Source organism: Ixodes scapularis, unplaced genomic scaffold (assembly GCF_016920785.2).
Source record: "Ixodes scapularis isolate PalLabHiFi unplaced genomic scaffold, ASM1692078v2 PGA_scaffold9__187_contigs__length_104089568, whole genome shotgun sequence".
Taxonomy (NCBI): domain Eukaryota; kingdom Metazoa; phylum Arthropoda; class Arachnida; order Ixodida; family Ixodidae; genus Ixodes; species Ixodes scapularis.
Genome location: NW_024609884.1, coordinates 22,060,355 through 22,082,841, shown reverse-complemented (window position 1 = coordinate 22,082,841; position 22,487 = coordinate 22,060,355). Strand labels below are relative to the sequence as shown.

The window sequence follows — 22,487 nt, the reverse complement described above, 5'->3', positions numbered from 1 at the left end:
CATTTTGACTCCCTCCCCGGTGGTGGAGGCGCGCACGCACTCCCAGCGAGAGGGTCTGGGTGCTCCCTCTCTGGCGCGCGCGCGCTGGCCTCGCTGCCCAATTCGAAGAGTCCAACCGACGACGCCGCCGCCGGACCACGGCAACCCCCCAGCCTGGGACGGGACGCCCGGTCGAGGGGACCGTCTCCTAGGTGCCCGGTCGCGCAACGGCGCGTGACGCCGGCAACAAACACTGAGACAAAGCCCAAAAGGCGAGGAAGAAGAGAAACAGCAACTCGGCGAGGGACGAGTTGGAGGGGGGGTACGCGCCAAATGTTTTCCCTCCGTCTGCTCGCTCGTAACCGGCCCCTCGCCTCGGCTGCCACCGCTGCGATCAGGGGAAGCGGGCTCTGTGTTGCCGAGCGAGGGGGCCCATTAGTTTCCCAGGCCGCGCTCTTTGTTTTTATCCCGGCAGAGAATTCCGCTTCCCGCGCTTTGGGCCAGGTGGCGGAGGCTCCGCGACTCCGCGCCCGGCTTGCCGGAAAAGAAACGCTACGGCGCGGACTCGCGAATCGTCCGCGTTTCGCGCGCGGGCTGTTGGATGTTTTTGTGGTTGTTGTTTTAAGTATTATTTTACCATGTTTAGATTAGAGAAGGATTTAAACAATGAGGATATGAAGAAAGCCGTGCTATGTTTTAGGCTTCTTGTAGCTTTCCTTTATTACGACAAAACCAATGTTTTCTTTTCGACATATGTGATGCGTCTTGGAAAATGACTGACGCCTTCAAAGACACTCACTGAAGATAATAATTGGTATTCATTTCTACCACGTTGGTGCAATCCCACAATTTCTGTTTCGTCTTTTTCTTTTTTTTTTTGTGGACACGAGTTTTTTTATTGCAACGCTATGAAGATTTTTTTAATACACGTATATTTAACTCATCCCCCCCCCTCTTTTTTTTTGCGTAAAATAAATCTTGGTGTATAACATGACAGGCTCAAGTTAAGCGTAAACAAGCTGTAGTCATTCCAAAAGCGCTCAGGTACGCAAGATCAAATGTGAATGAACGTCCCGTTTCGGGGATGGATAGATCTCTATGCCACGTCGCCCTGCCCCCCGCGCGAATAAAGGAAATTGCTTCAAAGGGGAACTCCAGCTCCATCTATCACGAGTTACCCCCAGGTAATAAGAAAAAAAAATAATTAGGCGAAGCAGTAATCAAAGAAGCGATTCGCGAGCATCGCTATATCTCGTTGAAGTCCGTCCTCCACTTCCAGGGGTTTCAAATTACTCGAAACTCCCGGGGAACAAGAGCCCCTAAAACGACCACTCTCCTTCGTTTCCTTCACAATGAGCAGCCCAATTTGCGTCGGCGGTACGCGCCGTCAAGTCCCCGTAGTCGAGTCAGCGGAGTTGGCGGAGTGACGAAGACGCGCGGATCATCCCCGTAGCGCTGTGGGCCGCCCGTGACGCAACCAGGCGCTCTCTCTCTCCCCCAGCGCCGCTGCGCCACGCCGCGGGCAGGTTGGTCGGCCGCACCGAAAGTCGTTCGCTTTGAAACCAGTCGCGCCGACGCAGCAGCAGGACTTCGACGAGCATGGGATCGACCCAACGGTTTCCCAGCTGGCGACGCTAGTTGTGTTCAGCACGCCCAGAGGAACGCCCTCAGCCGCAGCGGGTGCCGTCCGCCTTCGGGACCTCTGGCTTCTCGAGTCCGTCCCGGCGATGGTGTGAGACGGCGACCAGTGTCCCGCGCGCAGCCAGCATGAGGCATCGTCCGGTCCGAGCGGCCGCAGCCCTGCTGTCCTGGCTCGCAGTGTGGAGCGTGGTCCGCGCACGGCCCGACGAGATCAGGGACAGGCAGGTGTTCAACGTGTCCGGCAGTCCCTACGAGATCAAGCGGGACATCGTCGTCGTGGACGGCGGTGAGCTGGTCATCGAGCCCGGCGTCGAGCTGCGCTTTGCCCCCGGGGTCGGCATATTCGTCAACGGTGCGCTCAAAGCCCAGGTAGGCAGGCGCGCTTCGCCTTCTCGTAATAACGTGAAGCGTTGCTCTTGGCGACGCTGATAGCGTGGTGGGAGAGCCCTCGCTATCGGCACCCGTCGTTCGTGGCATGCCAACGGCTCTCGAGGGACGTCCGTGGCGCGCCCGTTTCCCCGACTCGGACCTTTTCCTCGTTGGCGTCCACCTCACGGGAATCAACGCTCCCCGAGCGTTTATTCCCGAAGGTTGCAGCGTGCCGGACGTTTTGTCCCAGTGTGCAGCGGGCCGGAGAGCACGCGAGCGTCGACGTGCATATTCGCTGGTTGGGATGAACCGATAGTGATTGATTGGCGAGGTCGGATTGTCTAACGCGAGTGGCCGCCGAATATTCGATACCCCATGGCCCCTGCTTGCGACAAAAAGTGGCAAGGACGGCGGCGTTGCAAAGCGTTTGGCCAATTAACCGCGCAACAGGATCGAACCTCGGTGAAGTTGAACTGTTGCAACGATTCTATAGCTTTGTTGAGTTTCAGAAAGCGGCCTGCGAGTGAGAGTGCACTTGAACGAATGAAAATAACATGTTTCCATTCACCAGCGAAACGGAGTGTCGGATATTCGTCAGTGGTATATAAAGCATTAGAAAGCTACCCTTGAACATAAACGGCCGCGACCGCAGCGACAATAGTACAAGTGAAACCACAAAACGCAAGTCCACGAGAGAAAGATCCAGTGGCGACGCCTAGGAACATAGACTGCATTCGGCGTGGTATTGATAACACCCGCCAACTGAAACCCTTTTGTTGGGACTCGACAGACACAATACAAGGGGATAGTTGAAGCCCCCCGCCTCCTCTTGTGTTTCGTTTGTCTCCTTCTTATTACACTCTGCAATATTACGGTGTCGGTACCGTCGGTACTTGCGCAGCTCACAGTAATGACTCGTCCTATAGGCACAACGGCAGGGATTTCGGCTGACAACACGAACTACAGACATTAGTGCCGACTGCGCAGAAAATGCGAGTGGCTTCATTAAAGCAGGAACGACCACCACCATCCATCTATTTTAGCGCTCCCAAGTTTCAGATTCAAGCTCACATTGCTTACCACATACAAAACGTGGTACAGAAGAGGACCGGTTTCCTTTTCTGGCAGGTATAATCGAGTCCATCCCCTAGAAAGACCGAAAGAACTCGACCTCCTGGCGCGAAATAACTTTGCCTTCGAATATCTTTTTATCAGTTCTACTTTTTGCATCTCATTTCCAACGCGCCGATCCGTGATCAAATTGCCCCCAGGTGCCGTCTCAGAAGACGCACACGCAGCCACCCGGCACCCACGTAGAACCTCGAACCGGCGATTGGGACGAAGTGCATCGACCCACTGCCATAAGCCACCATCGCGAACGAAGGGCGCCCTTGTCCGGGGCCACAGCCATTTTCGGCGCTCGCCCGCGAGAGAAAACCGGACGCCTGATTATCGGCTCGGAAAACAATGCGGGGGACGGCAAACAATGGACCGCATGATGCACTGCCGCGCGAATTTATATCGAGATGGAGACTGGAGATCGGACGGGGCGTATCCCGAGGAGTCCGTCCGGGCATGCTGCTCGCGAGCAGACGCGTCTCAAACTGGTTTTGGGAGCAAGTGGCTTCCTCCGAGGCCCTGTTGCCCTCCATAGCCCTCTGCCTGCACCGCCGCACCACCGGCAGCGCAGCCACGCTGGGCTTGCGGCCCAGAAGACCTGCGTGACCACGCGTCTTGGGGGCCGGCGCTGGACGACCGTCTGTCCATGGACCCGAGCGTCACTGGCAACGCTTGCGACGCCCGAATGGTAGAGCGCATCTTCGGATGTCTGATTAGACATCGGCCGGCGACACTTACACGCTCGAGGAAGGCGGGAAAGTTTAGACTAGGTCGCGATGTTTGACTGAAAGGCGGACAGAGATGGCGGTCAGATGGTAGCATTGTGCGCCCGATCTGCCGCCTGACCTGGCTTATCGGCCGGACGACCGAAGTCCTCTCGGGCTTCGAGTTGTGCTGTCACTTGACGGTTGCTGTTTCCTTCTGGTCTTCGTGTGGAACGGTTGTGGGGTAAAGGACCTCGTCGTCGTGACTGCCAAGCGGTCTTCGTTTATCGTAACGAAGAATTTTGTGTAAGTTATTTATCAGTTACCTGCAGTATGCGGCAAGAACAGGAAGCGGAATGAACCTCATTCAGGCGCTGGTATACTGACCCGTTGTTCTGCAACTAATAATTGTTCAACGTGTGCTGCCTTTTTTATATCGATATTAATATGTACCAAGTTCTATGGTAAATCTACGGCCGCTTGATCCCCTCCTCTCCCGGGAGAGGGGATCGAGGGGCCGTGGTAAAGCACAGAGATACAAAGTGAGGGGTGCAGTGCAAGATGAGCCCTTTGTACGCCTTGAACTCCGAGAGGAAATGACTGTCGAAGTTCCTTCATGTGCAGAAGATACGCGTACTCTTCGCCGGTAAGAAGTTAAGAGTAGATGTAGCAGTGGAAAACCAGTTCAAAATACAATTTTCATAGTACTGTGACCTGCTGAACCTTACTGGCTGATCTAAAGGCAGGCATTTTTTCGGCTTTTCCAGCTTCAGCACGAGTGGCCTCTCATCCAAATTGTGCTTAGCCAGTGCGTAATTTACTGTCATTCCACTCGATCGTGAGAGATCCACAATGGTGAGCACGAAACCGAACTCAGTTTGTACGAACAAGAAGAATGAGCTCGCTTGCTGCAGTCCGTGTTTCCCGTGGCACGCTATCCTCTCTTCGGGGGGAAAGTGACTCGCCTCGGCTCCCGAAACTCTCCGCAGATTGCCGGCCGGTTAAAGGGCGCGGGGCGGCAAGCACGTTGGAGCAGCGAGCTCGTCGTTTGGCGCCGTGCACCCGACGGCTCTCCTCCACGGGGCCCGTGCATGAAGCGCGTCTTTCGGTCGGCCAAGGCCCCCCCTCCGCGTGAAAGCGGGACGTCGGACGGGCCCGCAAGGCCGCTTTCGCCTTTCGCGGCGGCGCCCGTTGGCATCGCGAGAACCGGTCGCGGCTCGCCCCAAGCGCGGCTCCGGGCCGCTCTGGACACCGCCCTCTTGGCACGGGCCCGACACGGTCCTCGCCCCAAGCGGCGACGGGAGCCAAGAGTCATCATCTTGCCCTTCGGCCCAGCTAGCCTCCGGACGCCAATCACGAGCGCTGCCCCTTCCGGGAACAATAATCGCGGAGGCCTTGCCTGTCTGCTTATTCGAGACCGATTCTGCAAAAACGAGTGTTTGGCGCAGAAAACACGTCACCGTTGGAAAACGGGGCAAAGGAGCCAGTGGCGTAGGTAGAAAGAATTTCGAAGTCCCCCCCCCCCCCCCCCTCTAAACACTTCACGCCCAGGTTCATAGCTATGCGGAGCGCAAGTTCGTCTGCTTCTTGCCCAGGGTTTGCGATGATGTCTGAACACCAGTCAGACATCAGCCAGTCAGGGCTCGGTGTCATTCTGACGTCACCGCAACCCCTGCGCAGAAAGCAGACTTGTTCTTCACATAGGGTTCCGTGTTTTTATATCGATAGGCTCCGAAAGTTAACCCCCGAGTCGCTATTTCTCGAAATCGGGGAAAACCGAGAAAACCCGAATTGAAGCAGTCCTCTGTGTAGAACCTTTCACTCTCCCCCAAGGCTCGTGTGTCGAAGCGCACGGCGCCAGACCGGTGAGAACTGAGGATCGCTGTAACGCGAACCTATTCGTATCAACGGATGTAGTACACAGAACACGATCGTCTCGGTGGGGAATGTCGGCCTTTGCACTGGAGGCGTGAGAGTCAATCGGTTTTCAGACCGGCTGGATATGTGGGCTCGCTTGGGCTCCGGAGTCGTGGGGGAGAATGGAAGGTTCACCCATAGCCTAGGCTAATGGTTCTCAACCATCGATGATTCGCGGACCCCTTGTGGATCGGCAGAGATGATGGAGGACCCCGTTCGTGGTGAGGAGAAGTGAAATTATAGGTTAATTATGATTGTGATTTAATAAATCACTATCATAATTAACTAGTGTGGAGTAAAATTCACTTATTGACATATACACGAGAAAACACCCCCGAAAATTGGAACGTTTCTTCTGAATCTGAGAAAAGAAAACTTTTATTTCCGGGCTCGCCTGATAAGGGTGGGATTCGCGGACCCCTAAAATGCCTTCGCGGACCCCGACTTGAGACCCACTGGCCTAGGCTATATGGTTCACCACACCTTCTAATGATAAAAAAAAAAAAAGGCTTGATGGGGGAAAAAAAATGAACTACAAATTTATTTTGTATTTACCTCGAACTCAGCCGCGCTGAACTGATCGCGAGGCAATGTAGTGCTTTCTCTTTTTAGCATAATGCGCGATAAACACTTATTTCTTGTTTGACGCCGAAAATTGACTCCCAAAAACGCCGAATCAGTGGAAAAAATATTGCAAACAAAACCCTTTTCATAGCTCTCCCCCTCAACCCACTCACCCTCTCTCCCCCCCAAAAAAAATTCCTCGCTGTGCCACTGGGACGAGCAGTTTCCAAGAAGAGAAAGTATGCAGGCAAGCTGGTTAGGAAGCATCAATCGAAGCCCGGAGTCCCGCGAGTTCCGCAAGTCTCGCGAAAGGCACGATGACTGTTCCATCGACCGTTCGAGGGAAGATTGAATTCAGTGCCGAGTTCTGAAACTGGCCAACGGGATATATCATAGTAGCTCATCGGGGTGTGTATACAGTATTCGTGGAATGCTTGGGTCACTCGCGGTCAGCAAATAGCGTTGCTAGAAATGTGGATGCGAGTTAGCATCGAGAGGTCGGTCCAGTGGTTATTGGAGAAGCAGGGCTTCGCATTCGATGCTTATTGGAGTAAGCTCGACAGATTGCTGCGAACCCTTACGACTGTGGTAAAGCGATTAGATGACCTCACCACAACCTTGGGGCATACTCGATTTTGCCACATCCTTTCTATGCCATGATTTAAATACCGCTCTCTTCCAAGAAAAGGAAATGAAAAGTAGAAAAGTGGTGAAGAAAAATGCTATCGTGCGAACGTTCCCTCGCGCCTACGTCTGTGGTTCCCTCAGCCTCTTGTAAAATTCCCTGTTACAGCTATTCCCAAGAAGAATGGTTCATAATTTTGTTGTTCCGTACCAAACATTCGTTTTCTTCCTGCTTCTGACATGCTGCCGAACAATGTGATATGGATCTTCTAATCCCTCGCAGGCACTTTACCGCAGGTATGAAACGCGTGTCTTCGTTTCAAGAACGGTTCTTTTTAAATATTTTCCACAGCGTATACGTAATCGGAGTATAAACTCCGAGACAGATTAACTTGTGGCGATTTCCCCTGCCGTCCTCCTTGACCGCACCTTCAGCGGGTGTCCCGACCACAGCTCGACGAACAGGACGGCACAGAAAGCGGGTGACCAAGCTCTTCCACAGCCGTAAGGGGCCCCAAGTTCGACAGTTAGCGGGCGCGGAAAACTCCACAGCCGGGTTGGGCGTTCAGGTTGGAGGCAGCTTGACGTTCAAGTTTTGGTTTCCGCGCGTTGAGTTCTAAGCGCCCTCCGCGGCTCTTTTGGGGTCGCTTATATTGAGTTTACCATGCATTCTGGAAGTAAGTAATCACGAGTGGTTTTCATGTAACCAACGAAAAGCCTGGCAGTCTCAAGGAAACACAAACATCGCCGTTTCTTTTCTTTTGTTTAATTAATGGGATGTCATTGATAGAGTGTGTGATGGTAAGTGTTCCATTGGGGCACTAACCTAAGCGGTAAAATTTGGTGCCCGACTGATGTCACCGAGCGAACTGCGCAGGCGCGCGCATTCCGGAAGTGGTGCCGCCGCCATGTTACTTGTAGTTCGCCTACATCATCGTTTGGGGCGCCTCAGTTTGGATTCTCCCGCGTGTCTGTACTTCATAAGATTCTGTCTATTTTGTGACGCCTTTTGTCAGCAAGCGCAGAAAAGCAGTTCCAGTCGTCTTAACGCTTTAGAATCGCTTTGTCGTCCGCTTCGTCGTCGTCTGTTTCTTCGTCTTCGTGAAGCCAAGGCTGCGTTCAGGCGGTGGTCCCACTGCGGCCGCGAAAAAACAGCGACGCCCCTACTCTAGCTCTCCGGCTGTTCGGACGTCTCAATGAACTTGGCACCAAGTGAACGTTTAGTTCAATGGCAAAGAACACAAAAATTCGAGGGTCCATCGGCTCGGTCAAGCATCGCGGAACAGCATCAAATGGGTCGGTAGAAAACTGAGCATGGTAGTGCTCAGGCTTGTGCATAACGTTTTATCGGCAATTAAGTAAGAAGAGCTAAATAGACTTTCTCGGTGAGCGACAGTTTTCTAAAAGTCGTTTCATTCTGGTTGACATCCTTTGCGACAGGGTACAGATAAACTGCGGGGAGAAGCTTGCACAAAAAGAAGAAACGATCTACAAAAAGACCATGCCCGACGCGCCGTAACAACTCATCTGTCAAAAAGAAGCAGCCATACCAGATACCTGAAAACTTTGGGTGGAGATGAGGTTTCGTGTACATTTTGAGTTTATATTCAGTATTATTTGAACAGTTTTTTTGTTTTTTTTTCGGTCTTGATTGGTGGTAATGCAGAATGGACCAGTAACGCCAACCAAAATCAAGTCGTTGCATAATAGACCACCAGAAGGTGGGTGAAGTTCGTCTGCTACCTTTTTGGTGGTAAGTGTTGCACTTCTAAATTGCATTATGCAGAGTTTTAATGGTTTTGTTTGAAAAACAAAATTAAGACTGCTTTCAAAAAGTCGTTTTATTTCAAGTGATGCATATCGGTAATCGCTGCTCTTCTTTTAGTGATTGTCGTGATCTTTTGAAGCACAGTTATGCTTGAAACTTGTCATCGCAATAACAGTTATAACCACCAAAATACATCGAGCAAAAAGTTTATTAAAAACGGCCGCCGCAAAGCGATGCAGCAGATAGACCAATGGATCAGGGTTGGGCAGAAATACTCAAAAATGTATTTGGAAATACAAATACTGAGATACATTAAAATAGTAGCGAAAATACTGATACTAAAATACATCTGTAAACATGTATAACGAGTTGTGCGTTGCTTTATATGCTAACTATTTATTTACATTATTTACCCGTTGGTTCTATGGACTCTCGAAGTACAACATGGCTGCAGTGCTGATCACCAGAGCAGAAGTGCCCGAGCGCTCTTGGCGTCTTCTTCATCCGCTGCCGTGGCTTATATGTGGTCCCCACACATGCATCGCGATACGTATCGGAAATACATTTTAAATAAAAGCAAAATGTCTTTGGAAATAGAAATACAGGAATACATTTTACGGAGGGCAGAAATACAAATACAGAAATACTGATACTGCAATATATTTTTTTCACATTTGTTAGAGACATCAACTGAGATGAAGCTTGAAGTTTTAATTGGAAGTTTTTGATCCCAAAATTACTTTCCCGTGGGCTTGGCACTTTGCCTTGAAGGTAGTGGTTTCGGACGACGAGGAGTCTTCAATAGGCTCAAAAAAACGCTCCATCAAGGACTGACCGCGGTCCCTTCCTTGACATCCTGTCTGTCTGACGTGGGATGCGAAAAGACTTCGACCTCTAAATAAATTCTATGTCACCCTAAATCCCATCAAAACGTCACCACGCCCCTGTCCAATAAGGACGTCCCTGCCAACATTGATCACATGACGTCACGGTGAAATAAACTGGTATTCTTTATCTCTAGGTGTGGCCTTGAACATGAAACTTTACCACGCTGGTGTATGAAAGTACAATAGATACTTTCGTTGTAGGTTACCTCGTTGAAGATCGTTCAAGCAGTGTCATTGGGAATTTTTTAGAATAGTGGACCACTTGAAGCATCCTGGAACATGTGTCTCATCTTCTGTTACGGTTGAAAAAACGATACGACGGCATCTCTGTTGTGAAGGTCCTTCCTGCAGACCCTCCGCCACCGACGCATGGATTGCAGTCATCAAGTTTCGCCTAGCATCGCCCAAACAGAGACCTCGTGGATTGCGACCAGATATTGACGGCACAGGTGCAAGCTCTCCGAGAAACAGCGCGCTCGAGACGAGTCGCAGCTGTACGAAGTCTAGGTTGGCACAGCGAGGCCACGTCTCGCCTCCTTCCTGGGTTTCGAATCCCCAGAGCAGCGGGTCACGTTCACGTCGGCTGATGACGTACCCTTGCGCTGTGCAATATTACGGGCGCAGCCGCAGACGCATTCGAATATGTTGTGGTGAACTTCACTGCATGATTCACCCTACTATTTCAAGTCAACCACCGCCAAACTCGTGCTGCAACGAACTGTGTGTGACCCAGCTTTGCCGGCTGGGTGTGCTGTGTACGCTTTGGCAAGAGATACATTTATAAGCGGGCATTGGATGCCAGCAGACAATGACTCAAGAAATTCCTGCCTAAGGACCTGCGGCAGAAGATGCTCTGACTCTAATCCTGGCACGCACCTGGTTCGGGTCCCCGATTACGCAACACTTCTCAGAAGAGAGAGGAGGACGCATAGAAAAATAGTTCGGAGAATCGGAAGGAACCTTGGTCAGCATAGCAACAATGCCCCAGCATCTCCTTAACCCTAATGCCCTGAGAAGTAAAAAAAAAAAAATGCTTTCGGACCTGTATTTTTTTTTTTTTTCGGGGGAGGGGGGGGGGGGGGGGGGGGATATTTCTCAAGAAATGTAACGAAATACATTTCATCCTGATTGTATCGCGATACAAAGAAGCATTCCAAAATGTATTTTGATACAGGAATACAGATACTGGTGAAAGCAAGTATCGCGATACAGAAATACAGATACAAAATGTATTTCTGAAATACTATCGCGATACTGCAATACTATCGCGATACTGCCCAACCCTGCAACGGATAGACCACTACGGAGCGGGTGCTCAGGGAGATTCCAACGTACGGAACACTTCGGCACGCCTACTATGTCTCGCGCCCTGTAATCTAAACTTTTTAGCTAACATGCAATGGGGCGGATACAAACTATGAGGCAGGTCGCGAAACGAATCTAAGAACGTTCTTTTTCCTGCCTCTCTGTCCGGCTTGGTTTACCTTTCTTAGCCACTCTTTGCGGGGGATACTTTTTTTTCGGGAAGACGTAAAGTCTGAGGCATTTTTACCTGGTGCTGTTATTGTAGCACACTGGCACGCAACGGGTGAAGCCACCCATTGAAATCCGTAAGTAAACACCCGATTAAAAGTCTCGTGCTAATTCGAAAATTTCCAAACACCGGGCGTACAACGCCCATTGACGCGTCCGGAAAACTGGGGAGAACTACAGGTACCAGAATGCATCGCGGCAGCGGTGGTGTCGCACGACTCCTGGTGCGATCGGTAGTAAACTGCGAAAAAGCACTAATGTCGCGTTCGCGCCTACAGTGCCCCGCAGTGTACAAGACAAAACACTTCCAAAGTGGAGCTTTGTGAACAAGTGTGTTCAAGCTCGCCTTCACCCGGGGTCCCCTCTACGTCTGATATTCGAGAAACCCTAAGCCGTGCGGCCAGAGACGACCAGCATCCGCCGCAACACATTCGCGAACCCGTGGAGAAAGTAAAAAACATAAAGTAACTGAGCTACCGGGGTTTCCACCAGGAATTTCCCCAGGAACTGAAATTAGGGGGGAGGGAGGGGTGGTTAAATTTTTAGGGGGATTGGGGGGGGGGGGGGGGGGGTGCATTGAGAATAGAGGAGTAGTTGTGAATTAAGGGGGTGCCTTCGGAAGAACAAGGGGAGAGTGTAGGGAAATATCTGGGCTGCACGACTTTAAGCTCACGCATACGAACGAAATTGTTTCTAAAGCCCCTTCTGCACAGTTGAGCATGGCATGAAGGCCAGATGACGCTTCGCGGCTCCCCCGTGTCGGACTTGTCACCTCGCTTTCGCGTAACGCCTGCACACGTGGCGGCCCAAAACTTGTCATGCCAGTTTGTGCGTGTGTGATGTTCCTGTCTTGCCGATCCTTCTCAAATACACGTTTTGTAATTTCTCTAGAGAGCAACCGATGGTTTCGCTTCGGCGACCCACATAATCGAACAACAGATTTGTGTAATAGTTCCGATGGCGACGCCTTTCAACTATATGCGAGGAAAAACAAAATAAACGAGGTAGTAAAACCGGCGATAGCGTGCTCGGGCTAACTGTGTCACGCTCTGTACCGGGTCATTCGCGCGGCGTTCGTCCGTTCCAGTCGGGTTAAAGGTTGGCTGCTGCCTCTTGCGCCACGAGGCGGAGCGCGTCTTTTCAATGGAACGAGGCGGCGTTCCGGCTAGACCCTTCGACTTCGGTCGCCTTGGATTACCCAGCCTGTCTCACTTGGCTTTGTCGATAAACATTGAGAGGGACCGAGCGATGGAAAGCCGGCAGTATGCGAGTTTCGTTACCAGGGTGACGTCAACTTCTCTTTGGTCATTGCCAAAGTCCAGCGCAGCCAAACGTGGCTAGGAACAGCGTTGATGTGTCTTTTTCTGTAGTTAGAGACTTTTTAGTGTTGTGTCGTTTACCCGCAGTCTCGGGGTTTTTTCAACCATGTACACTTTTCCCCCGTTTACCATACAGGTGAAAACTGCCGAGTCACTGCAGGCTGCGAACGCGTGCGCGGCGTCTGATATTACGTATAGAAGAGAGCCAGTGCGCATGCTCAGAACGGGTTCCACACAGCCCAGTAGACGAAGATGGCAGCGCTCAAGAGAAGGCGATTATTGGAATGTTCCATACCACAAGTGTCGCCCCAAAAAAGATTTCCTTTTTTTTTTTTTTTTTCCACCACAAAAATGATTAAACTACGCATTGCCGAACCCTCGTTCTCCGCCCAAATGTATACCGCATATAGTGGTCCGAACCACGATGGCAAAGTTTCAGAACTAACCATTTTATAAGTGATTTTCTGAAATTTTTAATGGAAAATGATGGCCGACGGAGTTCTCGAATACATGGAGCTGACTGGGGGGCGCCAGTTACCGAAATACATATTATGCTCTCAAAGGAAGCATGCTATTGATGTTACCCGTTGCATTTACGGTCGTTGTTATTGCCCTTTTTATTTTTCACTTTAGACATTCGTTTTACGTGAATCGTGCTTGAAACGTTCTCGCTTCTAGGGACCACGTACCGTAACCATACTCAATTTGAACTCGGTTGAATAGCCGCGAATCAAGGGGGTTCTTTTAGGATGTGGGGATAACGTGCGTTTTTCTATCCACTCCATCTTGGCTCGCGAAATGGGAGCAGCCGCACATAATGGTATAGTCGTCGACCACAACGGCGCACAAACGCTTTTGTGCCTAGCCGGAACTTGAAAGTAACGCATTACCCGTATATCGCTTCGCGCTACTTGCGTCATCTCGGTCACGAGTCCGGCGAAGACGGCTGAGGCCTTTACCGAAAAGGAACGCGCGCTTTGAAACAGTAACGCCATTCTGTATCCAAACGCGGTCCTCGAAGCGACAGTGCGGTGCGAGCTACGCGTTATCCGAACCAATCAGCCGGCTCCCCTTATATCACCTGACTTCGCTCTCTGCGCGCGGGTAAGGGCGGGATCGTGATCACGTGGCGAAAGGATAGGCGTACGAGTGGTCCAAGGAGCACTTAGCTTCCACCGCACTGTCAGGTTAGAGGTGAACGGAGTGCAGCCTCACTTCCGCCATTGCCCGTCCGTGTGTCGTTCGGCGCGAGATTCCGCGGCACAACACGTATGTGGGGTAGTACGTCTCTGGAGCTCTGTGCACGCACGCCCGTGAGTAGAGTGGGTAAGCGACGGCGGCCCGCGAGAGACCGACGCCCCGGAACGCAACGCGTCCTTGGGTGATAGCCACTTCCTCGGCTCGACAAGGTAGGGCTGGTAGGGCCTCTCTCCGCGGAGCGAGGAGGATGTGCAGAGGGACGGATGTGCTGACGCTATCGATAGGCGTAGCGCCGATGCGGTGACGCCACGGCAGAGGCTCGCTGGATGGGTTCACGCAGAATGTTGACCCGCCGTCATACCGCAAACATAGCACGCCCCCACGAGCGACGACTGCGGACTCCTTCACGTTGTCCCGGCAGCACGGACTCTCGCGTTGTGCTGCGGGAACTTGGAAGGGACGCGCGCTCTGCGACGCCCGTTTTTTTCTTTGTCACGGAAGTGGAGACGACGCTCGCCGCAGGAAACCTCGCCGTCTACGTAGGATTATTCATACATAGCGTCCATCCACTATGTGTATATAATATATATACGCTCCGGTAGTCTAGAGCTGCATGCAGCGCTGTCACAGCAAGGAACGAGTCAAACATAGAACGTGTAACTATCCCCCGCAGTTTTGTACGATGAAACTCATGTTTCGCACCTGAAAATAAATGCAATGTGTATCTTTTACGCGATTAGCATCCTAGTACAAATGATTTTTTCAGGGTGCCTTCCCCAAGCTTACACGATTGAGAGCACGTCTCTCTCTTTCTCTCGATCCTTGTAAATGAGTGCCTATCCTCCAAAGCACTGAACAGGGAGGGCATCCCTGTCGATTTTTATCTCCTTCATACTTCATAAGTTCTAACGAGTTTTACGAAGGCAACCTAAATATTTCTTCTTTCTTCCACGCTACCTGTCCAAGCTGAGATTTTTGCATCGTACTAAAGAATCAAAATGAATTCCTGTCTTGGTACGCACGAGGAGACCGAGTCGGTTTCTGCCCCCGAGACGGCGGGGCGGCATACCGCGAGCGGACGCAGCTGGGCAAATTCGACCGTGCCCCGCGGGGGGCATCGAATGACCACCCGCTTCGTCCGCTCCCTCGCAGCTTCCGGTTCCGCAGCCAGCACCGAAGCTCAACCGGTGCATTATCGCGTGCACCCCATTGTCTGGAACAGCTCGTCCGTCGGACGTACACGAGCCTCGTGAAGGTCCTCGACGCCGGTGTCACAGCGACGGGTTCCTTCCTGGTCTGGGCTGCTCGGTCCGCGCGGACTAAGGTTCTCGCTCACGCGCGGGGGCACCCGAGTGCGCGGTCAGTTTCGTGCGTGAGCGTCATTGGTCTCTTCCCCGGGGTCTATTGCGAGCATCTTCGGCAATTTCACGCGTGAAAAGGCCGACCCATTCGAATGGATGCACCGCGTCCTCTGAAACGTTTTCCGCGAGGCTTTTTTTTTCTCTTCCGGGCTTTTCGTGAACAGCCACCGTCGAGTTTAGCTTCGGATCAAAGGCTCGCTTTTCAGCGTGTCTAAGCGAGAAGAGAAGAAGGGAGGAACCGTTTGCACAAAAGGTTATTTTTTTTTTTCGTCCGCAAAGGCGCTCGCGCTTAGCTCTTGCCCTCCTTCGCACTGATGGTGTCGAGCGGCTTCCTTTCCAGCGGATGGAAATGTTGTCACGGGAGAGGGGGGCGTGGCGAAGTTCGTCGCGGCAATGCCCCGATAAGAAGGCCCATCGCGTACCTGTACTCGGAAGACACGTTCACCCTGCATCGTCTTTCGCCGTACGAAACCATCGCCGCATCAGCGAACGGGTCACACGCGTGCTGACATGTCGTGTTTTTTTTTTTGTTGTTGTTTTTTTCTCTCGTGGGGGCTTCGATGTGCCCGCTGTCGCCGCGATCATCGTTGGCACGCAGGCGGCGTCGAGCTCAGCTGAGCACAGCTCGCTTCAAGAGGATGTCGAGCCCGCGCGACGCAAGGCCATTGTTGTATACTTTGCCGGCTGTGACGCTGCATGTTTACGGGCCGTCCGCTCCGAACGTAGCCGGCTGGAGTAGCAAGTGCGCCCATTCAGACGCGTGCGTGGAGCGTCGCATGGGTGCTTACGCGCGAACCGCCCTCCCCGACGCTTCCGAAATGTTTCCGGCAGCTGCGTGCATGCGCGCCCCAGGTTCCGGTCCCACCCAGCCTCTCGGTTTCCGACCAACGCTCTCCCGCCTGCTTGTTCTGCAGGGAAGTGACCCCGCGGGCTTTCTTGTGTTTTTAGGCTGGAGGGAATCGTTGCGTTACGAGAGAGCATATACGGTGGCACTTTCCCGCCAGATGTGCCTGGAACTCCTCAATCGCAGCAGTTGTGCCAGTTCTTGTCTATTTCACCTTCGTGATGGTTACTAAGATACGGAGATGACATCATTTCCGGGAAAGTCCGAAGGGAAATCCAGATGGAAATCCAGATGGAGCTTCGCCTACACAAGCGGCAATATTTTTCGATCGTTTATTTAGGCTCTTGGCCGATGTTACGAAGACACAACATCCAAGCCCAAGGTTTCGGAGCGATAGCGTAAACAAGGAAGGAAGAACAATAGAGGAAGGGCTATCATAAGGCTCGTTTGTCAGCTAAGATAGTGCGTATACCATGAGCCGCTCTTCTCGAGATTATTTGGGTTGATTATATAATATCAGAATTAGCCAGAAGAGCCCCACGAAGACGAACACAATCACGAACGCGTGTCATGCTATCTCGAAAGTACGCAAACTCCGCCACTTGACTGAACGACAGGTTTTTCAGGGCCTTGGAGCTTTGCTAGCTACACGTCCATCTTCCTTTCTACGTCATAGATCATCGTCATCATCATCACAGAGTACACATTTAATTCACTTGTATAGTAATACAATTTCTATGTAAGGCAGGTTTCTTTATTATTATTACTGTTATTGTTAGGTGTTATTATTTCTGCTGCTTAGAACTTCTGGGAAGGCCGGCCTTTGTGGATCCGAGATATCGTTTGACCTTCAAAACGCAAGGTACGGTGTTCGAACCGTCCCTTTCTCGGGGAAGGAGTACAATTGCAATACCCTTTGTTCGGGCAGTCTGCTTCCGCTGTCGTCATTTCCTCGTACCTTCAATACCAGGTGCGTCACCGTCCGATCTTGTACACTTCCGACGGCCTCGACCACGAGAGAAGCTCCTCGATGAGCGGGTTGTCGCGGACGTCACGGCACGCGATCGCGGCGCTAGATTGGGGTGACTCAATCACGGGTTGACTCGCATTCACGGGGAACTCCAGTGACGAACTCGGATGTCCCGAAGGGTTCGGGAAGAAAAGCGTGATCAGATGACGCGTCTGTTCTGGTCCACGCTTTCCACGCTTCGCAACTCCCGTCCCTTTGCTTCCTATCGCTAGTGACAACACACACACGCTATTATTTTCACGTAATACGATGTTCAGGGCTCAGTGTTATATACATATATATATATGTTGGACTTTATTTCGTGAAAATCTAGGTCAGTGCCTCTTGTGTTCCCGTTTTATCCGGTTTGCCAACGTTTCATCTTGACGAAAAACAAAACTGTACACACAAAACAAAAAAGAGCCCGTGGGTTTATTATTTCTCCGCAGAAAACGCGAAAAACCCAATCACTGCAGTCTATGGAGGGCGTCCAGATAATGAGGATGCTGAGAAACGATTTGGCGCAGAGACGCTCTGCGCGCACGGCCGACAATGAGCACGGCGTTTCGTACGGTCATTGTCCCTGCGTTTCAAAGTCAGATCGTTTCTTTCTTCATTTTCATTTTCTTTTTTTTTTTTTTTTTTGTTGTTGTTATCGCTATTAGTTAGAGATTTGCCGCGTGTTCTGCGATCAAAGAAAACGTACAGCGTATTGTTTGAGGGTGGCGTCTGGCGGGCTGGTGCTGCGCTCTCGGAATTTCTCGTTCCGGGCTACGTATTTGTATTTGCATCTAAAACAAATTACAATCTTGAACTGTACCAAAAAAAAAAAAAAAAAAAAATCCACGAGGATTGAGAGTTTACACGCAAGAACCAATGATACCCGGCCGAGAATGGGTTTGTGTGTCAAACCAACATTTGCAGTTTTCGTAGACCGCGTTTCCCAAGCCCTCCGCAACGAAGAAGCCGCTACTGCGCCTGCGCGCCGTGGCCTTGACTGTAGAGTTCCGGGTATCGTAGCGGGTTGCGGAGGGCCGTTGCGAGACGGCGAAAACGATCTAAAGTGTCTTACATCTGTTGCCGCGGCGGATTATTTTGTCGTGTCACCGAAAGGGGTCGCTTCGTAATCGGAACAGCCGATTCTTATACCCCTGTCAGACGGCAGCTAAAATGGCATTTACGCCAAATGACATTCAGGTTTTCAAATGACATTCATGATGGGACCTGCCAGACGACAACTAAAATGGCATTTAGGTGATGTCTATAACGATTGCGATCGCAAATTCGTCTCGTGCACATAGAACACGTTTTCGTCAATAAACAATTTTGACACGGCAAAACACTTCTTTTTGTCTGTGTTGTCTGCTGGGACAAGAAAATATAACAAAAAACTGGGATAGAAAGTTGCGCTCACTAGTTTCTGACAAAAAAATAAAGCGAAGCGTGGGGCGAAAGCCATTAGCCAACCTAACGTCGTCATAAGCCGATCCGTAAGCCGAGCCTCCCGCGCTCCGCGACTACAGCTGACAGCTTGCTCGTACAGTTCTTTCGTTAATTTCGGTAGTGCTTGCTTGCTCTGGTTGTCCCTCACGCTCGATCTTCGGCTGCCGTGTTCACTTCTACGTCTGCGAGGGATCCTGGATTCCGTATTGCGCTTCCGCCGTCACTATCACGGCGGTATGGATTGATCTTGGTTCGAGCTTCTCCGGCTGTTGAGAAGGCCGTCCATCATCTTCGTCGTAGACGCATTCCGCGAGCTTCTGTTGGAAGACAGGCTACCGTACCTACTAACGTACTGCGTCTTCAAGCAGGCGTTTGGCTGATGCCGGCGACGTGATCAGGCACCTTGTGAATCTGTATCGGTGTTACATAGAGTGCTTGGTTCGCCAGGTGACTTGCGTGCACCTAACCACCCCAGTGACAAAGTGAGTCGGCGCTGCAAAGCCATACTCTCCTGCGGAGGACAGAACCATCGCCAACTTGCTCGTCGTGAGGCAAACCACTGCCTAGTGATCGCATCCCTCCGACGCGACTGGCCGGAGATCGTGAGCGCCGCCGCGACCGCTGAACGGTTAAACACACACGGGATAACCGAACTGCCCCAGGACTCCCTCAGGTCATAGGGAATCGCTGTAGGAATGCCACCTGGGACATCAAGTTTCAGCACCAGCGGTTACCAAAGCACAATAAAAATAGTAAGTACCCTTTTTTGCAAAAAAACAAGAAAAAAATGTTTGAACTAGTACAAATAATATCCCTACATGTTTTTTTAGCCCTTAGAAAATGCAGGCAATCTTGTTTCAAACTCACAAAATCAAAAAAAAAAAAAAAAAACTCACTTGTGTTCCTTTTACTGAATGTCACTCAAAACTAACTGATATAGCTCCTGTCAGCATTCTAAAGTTATTCGTTAACTCGTTTTAATGTGAATAAAACAACTGGATTGATCATCTTCCCAATTGTGCATCCTTGATGAGGTGAAAATGACTGAATAACTGTTTCTAAGTACGAGACAAGAGTGCCAGCTTCTAGCACTGTAAATACTATGTTTAGAAGCTATAGAATCTTTGCCATTCTGTGAAGTTTCCAAGAAATGTTCCAAGCTAGCTGTGTGGTGAAATTTTGACTGCTCTGCTTCCCCATTGAATCTTCATTTTTGAGAATAATATGTCTAAGGTGTAAGATATTTTATGCCTAGAGGACTGATGCATCTGTTGCAATGTTTCTATCCAACTACAGTGATTCCTCTGGCTCTCCTAGACCACTGCTACCAGTTCCAGTATCTCAATGTTGGGATGCTGAGGCAGTTTCGTGACCATCTTCCAGAGGTTGGCACTGGCTAGCACTCGGGAAGCAGTGACGCCCCAGGCACATATGGCCACAGTCAATGGGACCGCCGTGTCCCCACGGATCCTGTGTAACCACGTGTTCCTGATAACATCCAACATGCTCGAACCTTGCCCAACCCAGGACATCATCTTGCAGGGAACGGCACATCGTTCAGTCAATTCCGTACATGCGACGACCCTCCCAGACTTCTCAGCATCACTCCCAACTTCTTGTAGTGATGGATAAATTTCAGCCTACTACTGACTTGGAGAATTGGAGTGGATACAGGGGCTATGGTTTCATTTACTTCATGCGCGAGTGAAGCTGAAGCTATGAGCATGAGCATGTTGCCCTGAACAATGCTACCACTACATGATCGTGCATGCTTGGTAGCGACATTGAAAGCCTGGATCTTGCACTTAAAATGAAACGGAATCTTGCATCGTGAGTGTTGTGTGTGTGCATCTGGCAACATCGGCGAGTCGGCAGAAGTCAAGCCAAGGCGAGTCAAGCTGGTTTTACCGAACCGTTTGTCATTCTGGGGACTCGTCGTAAACCACGTGTCTCTTGTCTAACTCCTCTTTTCTGCACGGCCAAGTCGGCCGCCTGAATAAAGCTTTGGGCAACAACGAGAATTAAGAAATTCAAACTCCGAGGCACGCAACCACACTTTTTTGAGCAACGACAGCTTCGTGGCAACTTGGCAACGACGAGAGCATATGGCGAAAAAGGACGAGCCTAACGTTGTTATCATGGGGCGGCTGAGACATCTCGAAGAGTTCGACCCAAAAAGATTGAAACGTGGCCCCTGTACCAGGAGCGACTAAACTTTTTCTTCATTGTGCTCAACATCCTCGAGGAGTCCCCAATATGCGCAGTCCTATGTAGCGTTTGTGGACCGACAATCTACTCCGTCTTATGCTCGTTGTGTGTGCCAGTGGACTCCCTATGCGGACACTGTGTTGGAGCTCACCGCCCACTACACACCGTGCCTGTCAGTGATTGTTCAGTGCTTTGCGTTTCATAAGTGCAGCCAACAGCCTGGAGAAAGCATCTCGAATTTCGTCCCCGCCCCGCGCCGCTTCTCCGAACACTGCAACTCTGGTGAGACCTTGTCAGCCATGCTATGGGACCGTCTGGTGTGTGGTGTCCTGGACAAAAGGGTGCAGCGTCGTCCCCTGGGCAAACCAGTGCTGGAGCTCAAAAAGGCGTTTGAGGCTGCAGATCCTTTGCCTTTGCAGGATTTGCAGCAACGACATTGATTTCCGTCAACAGCTTAAAGGGGCACTCAAGTGGATTCTAAGATCGTCTATTTATTGGCATAACTCAATCTATGGGCTTTAAGCATCCTAAAAAACCCAAGATAGCGTCCAAGGGCAGCCGATTTTCATAGTAAAAATCCAATTAAAGATTGTGGCACGCCACCCTTTCTGTGCCGTAGCGCAGAACACCGGGGGGGTGCCACCGGACGGGAAGGCAGCATGGGAGGGCACGCGGCAGCCAGTCACGAGTGACGGCTTCTCGGCGGACTGATTTTTCAAAGGCGCACATGTTTGAAAATTTAGTGTGCCGGGAAGCCATTATTCGTAATTGGCTGTCATGTGCCCTCCCCTGTTGCCTTCCCGTCCGATGGCACCCTCTGGCGTTCTGCGACACGGCGCAGAAAGGAGGGCATGCCACAATTTTTAATAGAATTTTAAATAGCGAGATTGACTGCCCTTGTATGTAATTTCGGGTTTCTTAGGATGCTTAGAGTCCATAGATTGAGTTATGACAAAAAATAGACGATCTCAGAATCCACCTGAGTGCCCCTTTAAGACGATGACTGCCTTCTTTATTGAAAGTAGCTACCCACTCAGCGTTCTGCGCAATGCGAGCAGTCGCGTCTCTAATGTTTCGCAACACGACGCCCTATTTCCTCAACCAAGATCTAAACCACCATGCAACACCCTCATCATCACATTCCATCCCTCCACACCCAGGCTCAGCAGATTAATCATGGAGACCACTTTCCACCTGGTAGACTCTACAGTTATCTCTAAAGCACCCGCTCTAACGTCCTATTAAAGCACAACTTACGATCCCTTCCAGTATGCAGCAACCACTCCGAAACCCCCTCATCTTTACGTTCCATCCCTCCATACCCAGGCTCGGCAAACTAATCATGAAAACCACTTCCCACCTCGTTGACTCTACAGTTATTTCTAAAGCACCCACCCTAAGTTCCTATCGACAGCCCAACTTACGATCCCTTCCAGTATGCAGCAAGCACTCCGAAACCCCCTCATCTTTATGTTCCATCCCTCCGTACCCAGGCTCGGCAAACTAATCATGAAAACCACTTTCCACCTCGTTGACTCTACAGTTACTTCTAAAGCACCCACCCTAACTTCCTATCGACAGCCCAACTTACGATCCCTTCCAGTATGCAGCAACCACTCCGAAACCCCCTCATCTTTACGTTCCATCCCTCCGTACCCAGGCTCGGCAAACTGATCATGAAAACCACTTTCCACCTCGTTGACTCTACAGTTATTTCTAAAGCACCCACCCTAACTTTCTATCGTCAGCCCAACTTACGATCCCTTCCAGTATGCAGCAACAACTCCGAAACCCCCTAATCTTTACGTTCCATCCCTCCGTACCCAGGCTCGGCAAACTGATCATGAAAACCACTTTCCACCTCGTTGACTCTACAGTTATTTCTAAAGCACCCACCCTAACTTCCTATCAAAGCCCAACTTACGATCCCTTCCAGTATGCAGCAACCACTCCGAAACCCCCTCATCTTTAGGTTCCATCCCTCCGTACCCAGGCTCG

At 50.9% G+C, this 22,487-nt stretch overlaps 1 protein-coding gene across 2 annotated transcripts in view; it reads left to right on the top strand.

Annotated features, from left to right (window-relative positions):
- The first annotated feature begins 620 nt into the window (after positions 1 to 620).
- The window catches only part of LOC8035134 (protein bark beetle), a 78,874-nt gene continuing 57,007 nt past the window's right edge, over positions 621 to 22,487 (top strand). For both annotated transcript variants that reach the window (XM_042287551.1, XM_042287550.1), the window contains exon 1: positions 621 to 1,989. In XM_042287551.1, the coding sequence (XP_042143485.1) occupies positions 1,747 to 1,989 (243 nt within the window). In that variant the 5' untranslated portion in view covers positions 621 to 1,746. The remainder of the gene's footprint in view (positions 1,990 to 22,487) is intronic.